At 39.2% G+C, this 13,489-nt stretch overlaps 1 protein-coding gene across 4 annotated transcripts in view; it reads left to right on the forward strand.

Moving 5' to 3' along the window:
- Nucleotides 1–13,489, forward strand: part of esrra (estrogen-related receptor alpha) — a 184,149-nt gene that overhangs the window by 17,109 nt on the left and 153,551 nt on the right. For 3 of the 4 annotated variants that reach the window (XM_088321469.1, XM_088321468.1, XM_088321467.1), the window contains 3 exons: nt 106–273; nt 2,430–2,699; nt 5,231–13,127. In XM_088321469.1, the coding sequence (XP_088177595.1) occupies nt 106–273; nt 2,430–2,699; nt 5,231–5,484 (692 nt within the window). In that variant the 3' untranslated portion in view covers nt 5,485–13,127. Of the gene's footprint in view, nt 1–105; nt 274–2,429; nt 2,700–5,230; nt 13,128–13,489 lie in introns of those variants that run through there. The other variant, XR_015847382.1, reaches the window with a different exon arrangement.

Raw genomic sequence — 13,489 nt, forward strand, 5'->3', positions numbered from 1 at the left:
AAATATCTGTGCCGTTAGCATTGATTTACAAATTTGAATGCACTCACTTTGTAGCAACAAACTAAATATTCATTTCTCCTACTGTTTTTTTGTTTTGTTACTCAGGTTCCTCAAACATCATCGTGTCCCACCTGCTGGTTGCTGAGCCAGAAAAGTTATTTGCAATGCCCGACCCCCTACAACCTGACACGGCCCAGCGCACCCTCACAACCCTGTGTGACCTCGCTGATCGCGAGCTGGTTGTCATCATTGGTTGGGCCAAACACATTCCGGGTAAGAGAGGTGGAGGGGAAACCTACATTATGTCAGACAGAAAAATCTTTCCTTTCGGTGAAATTCGCGCTTTGATGTGAAAAATGGTGACCAACTTGAGTTGTGTAGAGCCAAGGAGAAACTGTTTGTAGGGGGGAGGGGGTTGTTGATTTCGCAGACTGTGAATATTGCGTTCGAGCCGATGCTTTTGAATTATAACCATTGCAGTTTGTGCGAGTGGACCCATTTGCCTGTTGGGCCATGCATCTCTTAAGTTAAAAGCGAGGATCACCGCCAGTGCAAAGGCTGAATCAAACCTAACTTCTGCGTTTTTAGCCAATCAGGGGTGGAAATGTCAACTGCAGCCCATACGTCCAGATTAAAAGGTAACCTCAAAGGACGCTAATTGCTAAGATCGATGATTGCTGTTCATAGAATGCCAACATCGAGAACTACAACATCAAATCACTTACTTGGTTCATTTGGTGAGTTTGTAGTGCGTGTTGTGGTGCATTGGCACGAAAGTGGATCATAGAAATCCAGGCTGACTGATTCAGTGCCACTCGAACTAGTCATATTTGTCACTGTTTTCTCTCTCTTTTTTTTTTTCCATTTTGAATTGTGTGCACTGCATAACAATTTTTGTACGGAATTTTATTTGCTGTCTTTTCCATCTGGTTCTAAATCGGATCTTCTCGGTCACTGATAGCACACGACAACGTCATTATGGATTGCAAAAGATGACAAAGTCTGTAAAATCCCGCACTCCTATGTATAATTTACTGCCAGTGGGAAAATAACTCATTTTAATTTGTCCTACGTACAAAAGTCTCTTTGACAAGATAAATGGGAATTTGACCTATATACACTATACGATGCAGGTCAAATACTTAATTGATAACATCTTTGCAAATATAGTGAGAAGTCGGATTTCTCCCACTCGGATGGTACCAGATCGGACCTCAGCGTTCCAAGTGAACGTAAACAGCAAAGATTGTTGATCGCAACAAGTTTGTTTTTATTTTGCTCATTAAAAGACATTTGGACTTCCAGCATACCTGCCTTCTCGCAAGAGCTCAAATCATCTAGGGAAAACGGCAGCTGAGGTCAATAGCGCACACTGCAGTTGTGTAAATTTTGTTTTACCATTCACCGTGTGTATGTCCATGGGCATCGCCATTTTGTCGAGTGACGTCAGATTGAAGAACTTAATGTAGTCAGGATACATATTTTTTCTATGACTTTGCGACTAGGACTTCCCAACTCGAGTGTCATTTTAGTGATGTTTTCTGGGTCGGAGGTCCGAGGACTCACTTTTCTGAAACGCAGCATCAGAATCTCAAAAACAGCAATAACATACGTATTCATCAAAGCTCTGATGGACATTTGACAAGCATTCTTAATCAGCATAGCAATAAAATACATGGTATAGCAGCAACACGTTTACTGCATTAATTGTTATAAAGTGACTCTTGCAATTATATATTCAACGGAGGTTGATGAAATGACAATATAGACTGTGAAATTATAATGCAGGATAATTAAAATAATGCAACAGATCAAGAAATTCCCTGAAACCAATTAATTTTTCACACCATATACAGTAGAAGTGCCAGATGTATCTCTGGGATTAATCTTAGCCTGGTAATTAGCCTGGTCAGGACCATGCTAGCTGTCTCGAATAAATCACCACAGTAACTCAAATGTAACCTGTAATGCAACCGACTTGAGACTAGATTCAGCCAAAACAACAAACCTATGCAGACTTAATCCATTATATTGGGTTTGTCCAAAACCCCGAAGGTGTGTGTGTGTGGTGCCTCCTGCAGATCAATGAAACATAGTGTGGATCCACAAAGGTCAAAATTTTGTTGGGTTGTACAGTGTACAGGCAGATATTCCCTCAACATCCTTCTCATCTTTTAACCTCTGACCCATTTTCATGACTGGGTCTATCTCACCCATCTTCCTAAAATCCAAACGATAGCTGAAACTCAGTAAATATTCTGAAAAGTTTGCTTTTCTGGATACGGGGAATTATTTCACATTCAGTAGATCTCAGTATGTGGAGGTCCAATGCCCTGCTGCCAGCTCTTGTTAAATTTGTAGTCTGTTGCCAGTTTTGCTCCTTTACATTCAGAATCTTGACTCTGACTTTTTGTCTATTCTCCCTGCAGGCTTCTTGACTCTGTCGCTAGCAGACCAGATGTCTGTGCTGCAGTCGGTTTGGCTAGAAGTGCTGGTTCTGGGTGTTGCCTACCGCTCGCTTGGCTGCGAAGACGAGGTTGTCTTTGCCGAAGATTTCGTCCTGGACGAGGAAATGTCCCGCGTGGCCGGTCTCACGGAGCTTAATGCGGCAATCAGCCAACTGGCCAGACGTTTCCGCGCCCTCAATGTGGACAGAGAAGAGTTTGTCATGCTAAAAGCCATTGCTCTCACTAACTCAGGTACAAGATATGTCTTAACCAGTGTTGGGTGCGTTACTGAAAAGGCTAATTAGTTACAATTACTGGTTACTGTTTTTAAAAAGTAATTGTGTTCCTCCCCAGATTACTGACTCCCAAAAGTAACACGCTATTCTAAAAATAACTAATTACAAATTACCATATATACTCACATTGATACCAACCCCTGAAAACTGCTTAAAATTAGCCTCTTAATAAAATAAATAGATGAAGTGTGTGGACCAACCTGTGGAAGTGGTAAAGCCATCATATTTCTTGGCTTGCAAAGGAACACTTAGCTGAGACACTCCGTATCCCCTTTGTCTTCAAACAACTTGAAGATTTCCATTTCCATTCCTGGGTAATGTGGCATTTTCAGACATGGTGTATTGCAAAACTAATTTTAGAAATAAAAATACCTTAATTCATCCCTTTTTCTCAGTATGCTATGAGCTCTCCTTCGTCCCGTTGATTTTGTTGTTCCTGTTTAGGTCAAGCCCCGTCCCCACGCACTGCTTACCCTTCGCTACTGGTGATACACAACTAAGAATGATACACTGACCCCCTGATTTCAGTTCTTTATTATATAGTTGTAAATACGGGTTGGATGCGAGTATACACAGTAGGGTGAATATCAGAATATCAGTAGGGAGAAATGATGTGATCTCCCTTGTACTTGTGAAAGCGTCACTGTAACTTAATTCAGTTGTATTTTATAGATATACATAAACACGCCCACCCATTTAAATGTTGTAGTCAGCGTTGTGTGCTGGCGCATGAGGATGGTATATTTCCTTATGAGCGAAGGAGGAACCCTCAATGAGCAGAAGACATTGTGCTGTATGATCCATTTACAAAAAATATCAGAGTAATGCATCATGTAACGACTGATGAGTTACAAAGTTTTATTAATAACTGGTAAAAGTAATTGGGTTCCAGGTAGGCGTTCCTTTGTAACGCGTGACTCCCAACTGCTCTCAAATTTCTCAAAGACACCATTTAACGTGACAATCATAGGTTAGATTTGTTGTACCAGATAAATCCAAAATGGGTATGTGGATTACAAAAATGTTCCCCATTTTTTTTAATGCATTCCTACATGTAGGCATAATTCCACTAAATAGCATAAAATGCAAACAGCCGCTCAACAAATTTTTTTTTTTTTACAAAATCTGAATTGATTGCATTTCATTACATTTACGACAGTCAAGCCTTTTTTGAAAATATAGTTCTTATTTTCTATTACAGTGGTACCTTTTTTTACAAGCACCTCTACACAGAAGAATTTCTACACACGATTTTTTTAACAAAAAATTACCTCGATTTTCAATGGAAAAACCAGTCCCCCAAGCAGGCTACCAGTAGAGACTGCTTTCGACCACTCAATGCTTGTGACCGCTCACTGCCATCAGCCTGGTCCATTTTGTGCATGTGCTTCCCGCCGTCGGGCTCCTGATTCAGAGCCCTTGGTTATACCTGTAAGAGTACCTTTATTCTTGGGGAAGTTCATTTTGATCACATCTCTACTCGTATTTTGAAGCAAGTCCTTTTTGTTACTTTTTGTAAGGTGTCTGTGGTAAAAAAAAAAAGATAATTGAATCGAAGCAAGAAATAATAGAAAAACACAAGCGGTGGTCATGTGAGTGACCAAAGTTAAAGAGTACAATCAGGAAGCAGTAAAGCGAGTACTGAACACAAAGCCGCGGAGGGATTTCCGCAGTGCTTTGCTGGCAGTAATTTGCGAGGGAATTCAATTACCTGTTGCAAAAATAAAGAGAGGAGGACAAACCAAAGAAGTTGGCGTCTATAAAAGAGAGGTGCTTGCTAAGTGGGAGAAAGTTGCTGCTTTTGTTGTAAAAAAAACAAGCAAATAAAAGTGGCAACTGGTCATGCGACAGCTCTTTTTAATGACACTTGCCTTGCGCATTTCTGTAACATTTTAAAGGGGAGGCAGATACAAATATCCTACGGTAAGATTATTCTCGAAAGACATGTAGAAAGGGATTACGTTGCAAGTCCAGCTGAAAGGGCAACATAAAGTGATGAATGAAAACTGAAACTTACAGTTACTTTAATTAAGTGCGCAGTAAGTGCTTAGAATCATCAAAAGTCCTGCAATGTCACTCTTCCCGCATTATCCCTCCCCACCACGCATTTTCGTTATGCAACTCCTTCATAATAAATTCGCATTTTATTTCATTAATTTCACCTAAACAGTACTGTATTTTTTAATTATTGTTTAAATGTGTTTTTAGTAATCAGGTTAATGTGTTTTATGGCTATTTGGGGGTCATTTCCTCTTGGGAATTCAGGAAAGGAGCCAATTCATTTTTAATCATTTCATATCAGGAAAATGTGTTCGTTACACGAGCATTTCGAGTTACAAGCACGATCCTGGCACAAATTAAGCTCGTATGAAGATGTACCACTCTATTTCTATTATCGATTTTTATCGAAAACGTTGATTCATAGTTGCAGCGCTAGATTCGGTAGAGGGAAAATAAAGTGTCTCATGCATTCTTTCGCTTCGCCAGACTCCGTTTACATCGAGGACATGGAGGCTGTGCAGAAGCTGCGGGACCTCCTCCACCAGGCCCTACTCGAGCTAGCGTGTACGCGCCGCCCGGACGATCCGCAACGCGCCGGCCGTCTGCTTTTAACGCTGCCGCTGCTCCGACAGACCGCCGGCCGAGCTCTCACCACTTTCTACAGCATCAAGACTCGCGGCGGAATCCCGATGCACAAACTATTCTTGGAGATGCTGGAAGCCATGATGGACTCTCCCTAGAGGGAAAGCCGCCGCGGCAGACGTAGGATGACGCAGAGACTCCATGGTGATTTCATCTTACGAGCGGGGGGAATTGTTTTATGACAAAAGAGGTTTTATTAGAGAATTTTTTCAGGAGAAAAAAAGGATTCTTGTTGTCCATTGTAGCCGACATGAGGGAAGTAAGGCAGATTGGAAATGAAGACGGAGCGAACGCTAAGGCTATACTGTATTTTCCGCACCGTTAAGGTGGACCAGATTACAAGGCGCCTAAATTTCAGAACATTGTATGTTGACAACACTGAATGTTCTGCAATTTAGGTCAACCATAACGGTATTACCGTAAAACTTTTTATGATAAGGCATCCTAGTAAGGACTGTAAGCATTTCCAATCTTTTCCGCCAGATTCTGCAGTGTATATAGGTCACACCAGCTCATAAGGCCCAAATAAGAATTTCGGGCCAAATTTGGGAATTTTGGTGCGCCTTATTATACGGAAAATACGGTAACTGTCAAGCTTCAGAGAACACGTCCCGCATTTGCGGGGACGGAGACTGGAGAACCGAATCAACCTGAACGCCAAGTTAAATTTGCTGCGGCCTCTATGACGCGTCATTGCAGCATCACACTGCAATTGCATAACCACTGGAGAAGGTCGACGAGAAACAGACTCAAATCGTGTGGATTTTGAACTTTGTAACCAATGCAACAGTGACTCGCGAAAGCCATAACATATCTGGAAAAGGCTCGAGGGTCCATTTTGAGTACACAGGGTGTGTTCATTTACAATAGCATAGGGGCGCCGCGGACAGTCATTTTGTTGGGATGTTGTAGGACTTTCTCGCAATACGTTAAAAGCAATATATTGAATTGATTATTGTCTGGTAGTTTCCCACTCTCAGGACCCCAAGTACTTGTTTTGTTTCAGCCTAATATAAGTTTTTGGGCTGCATTTTCATGGCCAAAATGGTCACAGTAGTTTCATAATTCTGGGTATTATTCACTGTGGTAGGGGAAACATGCTTTTTCTTTTAATTCAATAATCTCAATTATTTTTGTTAGGTAAGTGATGAAAAAAAAAGATTTTTAAAACTTAAATCCCTGTATATTATACCAGTGAATACATTCAAATTACAATTGTGGAAAACAGATGATCATTTACTTCCTAGTTTGAGCCATATTATATCAGAAGATATCCAAACATGGTTATTGTTTTCTAAAACACATTTAAACTCATTGTAAATGATGTTCTCTAGGTTGTTTACGATGACAAGACAATTCTAAAATGCTGGTACCAGGCCAAAACCATCTACCTCCATAATAACCATTCTTAAAGAAACCCTAAGCTCTAATTTGTAGTTAATTGGAAAAACACACTAATTATCTATGGATTCAAGTAATTTTACTACATTATGCCCTATGAAGTTAAGTTCTAAAAGCAGTTGAACAGGGGACTTGATTTACCACTGATAATTTCTCTCGAGGCATAAAAAAACCTGTTATTTATTATTGAGAAGCTGGAATTCTGAGAATTTTTAAGATTTCTACATTTCCGGTTAATTTTGCTTATAAATAGTTGATTATTATGCTAATTGATAAGTGTTTTTTTTTAGTAGAAACAAATATCAGCATTAAAGTATTTTAAAGGAATGCTGTTAAAAGTCCAATTTTGCAAGGGCTGGATGAAAATGGCAGAGAAGTGTTTTACACCTGCAGCATTATTTTTAACTGTATGACAGGATACAGTGATTTGCAAAAGTATTCATCCCTAAACGAACGTTTTGACATGGTGTATTACCATATTTCAAGCTTCATATATTCGTATATACAAAACTAAAAATATCTTCTAAGAATCAACAACATGTGCAACACAATCGTGAAAATCAACCAAATTCATTCAACATTTTATATTGTGCTCGGAAACATAAATGTCAAATGTTGCTGTAGCAAAAATATTTGCCGCTTTAAGTTAATACCTCCTTTTGCTGCGATCACGGTCACATGTCCTTTTTTTGTATGTCTGTATATGTTTTGCACATCTTGAAACAGAAATATTTGCCCATTCTTCTTTACAAAACAGCTCAATTCCCTTAAAATTTGATGATGATCGTTTGTGCACAGCCTTTTTCAGATCTTTCCACAAATACTCCATTGCAGGGGTCGAGAACCTTTTTGACCAAAGGAGCCATAAAATTAAAAATATTTTAAAAAGATAGCCACATCATATATTTTAAGTCAAAATTCAACAAAACCTCTAAACCCGCTCTTCAGACAAAAAGTAATTATTCAGCACATTTTATTTCACTGTGTTTCACTTGATGAATCTATGAAACACTAATAATAATGCCACAGCCTGTGTCCCATATCATTATATATACCCCTTAAATTTGTCTTCCTCCCTCGGTTACTTCAGAGTGTTGAGGCTCATTTTCGTCCTAATTAATGGTTTTCAAACAGGGTGCGAGCAAAGTTCTTTTGTAAAAATGTCACAAAATACTGCAAAGGATAGCGTTGTATTCACCTATGCAGTGCACTGAGCGAGACAGGGAAGTGAGTACCTTGCGCTGTGTGCAGAGATTCGCCCACCTCTAACGCTCACCCAATCAAATTGCTCTAAGTGGTTTGCTAGCGTTTTCACCTGTTTACAGTTCGTTTGTGGGTTTTCATCATAAAGTCTCTCAACAGTGGACATACAGGGTTTAATGGGCTTTTCCATTTGAAGAATTTCTTATCGACCCACTGTTAAAACGGGCTGTGTTAGTGTGACACTCTGACTGCAAACTGTAGTTCAAAATGTGGCCTGTAGATAGTGGACTGAACCATGCACCACGGTAGTGTTTTTCGGCTTCTCATGTACCAAAGTCGATGTCTATCTATATGTCTTTGGAAAGAAACAGAGGAATGTACAGCAGAAAACATTATCTCAGAGTTATATGTACTCATAAAATGAGCCAGATAGGTTCCTGACCCCTGCTCTATAGGTTTGAAGTCTGAATATTGGCTTGGTCATTCGAACACCTTTATATCATTGTTTTAAACCATCGCATTGTAGATTTTGCTTTATGTTTAGGGTATTGTCCTGTTGGAAGTTGAACCTACGCCTTACTCTCAGGTCTCCTGCAGACTCCAACAGACTTTCTGTCAGAATTGCCCTGTATTTTGCTCTATATGACTTCCCATCAACTCTGCTGAAAAAAAGCAACCACAGAGCACGATACTGCCACCACTATGTTTGACAATGGAGATGGTGTTTTAGAGGCTGCAATGTTACCCTAACGCTAAAAGCAACACTTTGCATTCAGCTGAAAAAAAAGTTTACTTTTGGTCTAATCCGACCAGAGCACTTTATTCCATGTTATTTGTGACACCTATGCGGCTTCTTGCAAACGCCATATGGGCCTTTTGATGGTAATCTTCCAGAAAGGGCTTTCTTCTTGCCACTCTTCCATAAAGGGCAGATTTATGCAGAGTACGACTCATAGTTGTCTTTTGCACAGATTCTTCCACCTCAGCTGTGTTTGCCTGCATGTTATCCAATATGATCATGGGCCTCTTGGATGCTTAGTCCTTTCCTTTTTTGGGCCGAAAGTGTAGAGGGATGGCCAGGTCTTGATAGGTTTGCACTGGTTTTATGCTCTCTCTGTTCTTATATTATTGCTTGTGTAAATCTTATTGTATACCATACCTGATTTGAACTTTTCCAACGCTTCATTCCGGACCTGCCTGGTGTGTTCTTTGGTCTTCGTAATGCTTTCTTTTCTCCAGCGTCCGCTTTCACAGATCTCTGAGCCCATCACAGAGCAGGTGCTTTTTAACTGAGACTTAATGACGCAAAGTTTCACTCTGCTATTATTGGTCATTTAGGTTGGCATTGGATCATTTAAAAGTCGCCAGGGAACTCCTGGAGTCAGTGGACTTACCTGAGAGAACAGGGTGCTAATATTTTTGCAACACCCGCCTTTCAGTTTTGTTGTTGTAAATAGGATATAAAATGTTGAAATACTTTGGTTCCACTTCACGATTGTGTGTCACATGTTGATTCTTGGAAAATATTTTGAGTTTTTTTAGCTGTACATATGAAGCCTGAAATCTGGCAATTTGACAAAACGTTCTACAATCCGTAACTGTATTACTTAAAGGATAGGTGTAACCCTTTATCCAATTGAACAATGACTATTAAAAATTGTCTTTGTAACCCTTGTGGCAAACAAAACAAACTTTCAATTGAAACTAATGAAACCACGTATTTGAGTGACCATTAAGGCACGGCGGAAAAACGATCCGAATTGATCCATCGTGCCCCGTTTTAAGATTTGACGCATCGCTGAGAAATCCGTGGTTTTCTTGTGTGATACTTTGTGTTTGTTCGTGTCTTGGAACTTTCAAGTGCCCGTTTCGGGCTCAGGGCAACTAGAAATGCAACATATGCAACATAACTTTTTGGAACTCGTCTTGAAAACACACCCTAAGCCCAACCCTGCTTGTATTTTGATATGCTAGTTTTTTGTTTTTTTTTTCACGGCGCTAATTCTCCTCAATCCCCTGTGTGTGTATATTGGCCCAAGTGCCGTTAATCTTCAGCCATGTACAGTTACAGTAATATAACTAACTAGCAACATGCAATTTATGGTGGGCTACGACCATGCCAGCAAATGTGACAAGTCTTCTTTACAAATGTACAGTAGTTGTGCTGCTTCAGATGTATCGAAGAGATTTTTTTTCCCATTCATGTTGCTCTGTAAGGTTTTTGAGATGTGTGTTTGAGCATGTGTGAGAGGCCGTTTGAGAAGTAAATCGTACTTGCTCTCGTATATAATATCATACACTCGCACATGCACTACTGTACTGCCATACAGACATAGTCAAACCCATGCACAAACACTATTATTCTCTCATACACACACTACTCTCACAGACTCGCATATACTACGATACTGTCATACACACACTACTATGTTTTCACGCACATACTATTACTCTCTCACACACATAGTACCCCAAACACTCATGCTACTATACTCAAACATACACTATTGTGCCCTCTCACACACAGTACGTTCTCACACGCCATTTAAGTTGCTATTTCAATAGAGTTTTTTTCACAACTAGTGTAATGTATACCTCACCCCTCAGTGTTGCGTTTCGTTTCTTTTGGTAACCAAGGCCACACACACTGATCTGTGTGTATATGTTGTACTATTTGTCTTCAAACTGCAGTAGTTCGCTACCTAGTAGTATGTGTTAGAGAGTATAGAAGTATATGTGAGAGCGTATAGTAGTATGTGTGTGACAGCGTAGTATAGTGTGTATTAGAGAAGATTAATATGTGTGAGAGAGTACAGAAATGTGTGTATAAGAATATAGTAATTGAGTGAAAGTGTGTGTATGTGTGAGAGTAAAGTAGTGGGTTTGTGTGAGTATTTGTGTGAGAGCGTATACTGTGAAAGTACATGTGTTAGTTTATGTATGAGAGTATATTACTATGTTTGAGAGAGTATAGTTGTGTTAGGGTATTGGTATGACTGTCTGCATGAGAGTATAGCTGTGCATGTGTGAGAGTATGATGTTCTATGTCAGTGCAAGTATGATTCCCTTCTCAAACGGCCTCTTATACACAAGGATGGGATTCGGGATGGAACGAAGCTGTTCTTCCAGGACATTTAGTAACACAACTTGTTGGTATTGAAACTATTTTTATGAAACTGACAATTCATTGTGGAGACTAAATGGAGCTCTCGTAATACTCTTTCACTGTCCGCATACTTGAATAGAAAATTGTCGTTTATAGCAGTGGTTCTCAACTGGTCTGACTTGAACACCCACCAATCCACCCGAATCAAGATGTTCAACCTATATCAAGAAAAGAAGTTCAATTTTATCAAATGTATTGAATGAAAGGATTTTGCAGTTTAAAACAGAGATAGAAGAATATACTGTAATCACCTATAGTAAAAAAAAAACAAAATGACCAGCAACATGAAAACAACTTCATATATACTCTGATATAAGGCATTGAACACAAACGACCCCCTAAAACTGCTTCAAAACAGCAAAATACTAAAAGAAATTCGTACCTAAACAACAATAAACCAATGTCTACTAAAGACGGGGAAAAAAAGTTCTTAATTTAGTGCCATTGACTGATTTGGACCTCAATCTTCCTCTTAACTAGGCTGCCTACGAAGAAACTGCACGAAGTCAATAGTTAAACAAGTTTTCGTTATGTCGAAAATTCATCAAATGTTTTTGACTTTAACTCATTGATAACTAAAGACGTCAAAAATCTGGTGCCATTAACGGCTTAGGATGTCAATGCTTCCATTTAAAAATATTGTTAATCACATTTTTTCCCTCATTAGTAAAAGGGAAAATCTGTGATTTATAATTGGCACGAAAGCCTTAGTCCAACCTCATTGGCTCCAAATTAAGAACAGATTATTGACGTTTTTAGTCGTCATTGGTATCGAATGTGTCCAAATCGAAAACATTTGTTGAATTCTACCTCTGTTAACTCATTGACTTCATGCCCAGTTCCTTCTTAGCCAGCATACTTAAGTGGAGGTTTGATGTCTAAATCTGTCAATGGCACTAAATTCAGAACTGACTTCCCACGTTTTTAGCTAATGGTAGTGAATGTGTTATTAATGTATATATTAGAGATTGGTATACTGGTAAAAGAAAAGCTCCAACTATAACATTTTTAAACCATTTACTCTACTTTCAAGCAGTGCTTCAAAGGCTATCACTCATACAGTGTTTTCGTGTTTTGCTATCATTTCCTCCTTCTGTTCGATCTTGAAGCACGTTTTCATGGAAAGAAAAAGGAAAGAAAACCAACAAAATCAAATGAGATGTGGTCCCTCTCGAACACAATTGCAACAGTGCCCATTGACCTAACAAGAAGCGATAAAGCAGTGTAATTGAGTGAAATTGAACCCCTTGTCGTTTTTATCTTCTTAGAGAAGCTCCCAAAAGTGGGTCGCGACCCACCAGTTGAGAAACATTGGTGTATATCCATCAAAAACATGAGTGTGTTAAGATATTCCACATTGATATTGTCAAAGACAGTGAATGAGATACATTTTTGAAAGTTTGGCATGTATTTTGTGTCGATCAACGACGACTGCCTAATAGTTTGCCTTCTGATCAAATTTGGAGGTGCGTAAACGACAGTTTCACACATAAAAAAAATAGAACGTGCTTGTTTTTTTCTTTCTGTGTATTTGAGGTACATGTTAAAATGATCATAGGAATGACAATGGAATGGGAGTCCTTTGCAGCGTTGCAACGGCAATTCTAATATCCTCGGTGGTTTGGGTTCTGTGTACATTTGAATATAAATTAGCAATACAATAAGTTGCCAAAACATGTTTCCTTTTATAGCTGCTGTGTACATTGAACAGTCCTAGGAAATAGCCACTTAACATGATTTTAGGAGTTCAAATCACTGTTTGTATTTCGACACTTATTTAAAAGATGAAATTCTATTTTTTACTCAATTTACCGTTTGACACTCGCTTTATTTCACTGTGTGTTGCCGGCTGTGAATTTGCGTGTAGGCTTTTTTTCGTTTTCTAGTTGAGATCATACGTAGTTCGGATGTCCTCGTCTAAATGTGTCCACGTTAAAATCACTGTGAATAAAAGTGATATATTCCACTGTTTGAGGAAATCAGGGAGTGGCTTTTTTGGGAGATGCTTTGTGCTGTGAAATAAACGGACGCACTACTCGCCTCATATCAAATGGTCTCGTTTCTGTAGTATTTCTAATAAACATTGAAGTCAAGTCATGTTTATTTGCACAGATGATTGCAAACTACAGACTATTATTACACCATTCCCAGATCTAGAACCTTAATGAGGACAAGGAAAAACTCAAAAACCTCAACATGAGGAAAATGAAGAAACCAATACACAGATATTGCCAACGTGAACTTTGGGTCCTTCGTAAGCTATAGAATAGAAGTATGTTTTAACCCTAGATTTAAATAATTCCATTGAGGTCGCAGACCGAATCTCGAGGGGC

The sequence above is a fragment of the Urocampus carinirostris genome, chromosome 17 (assembly GCF_059441175.1).
Source record: "Urocampus carinirostris isolate Australia breed hairy pipefish chromosome 17, RoL_Ucar_1.0, whole genome shotgun sequence".
In the NCBI taxonomy this organism is placed as follows: domain Eukaryota; kingdom Metazoa; phylum Chordata; class Actinopteri; order Syngnathiformes; family Syngnathidae; genus Urocampus; species Urocampus carinirostris.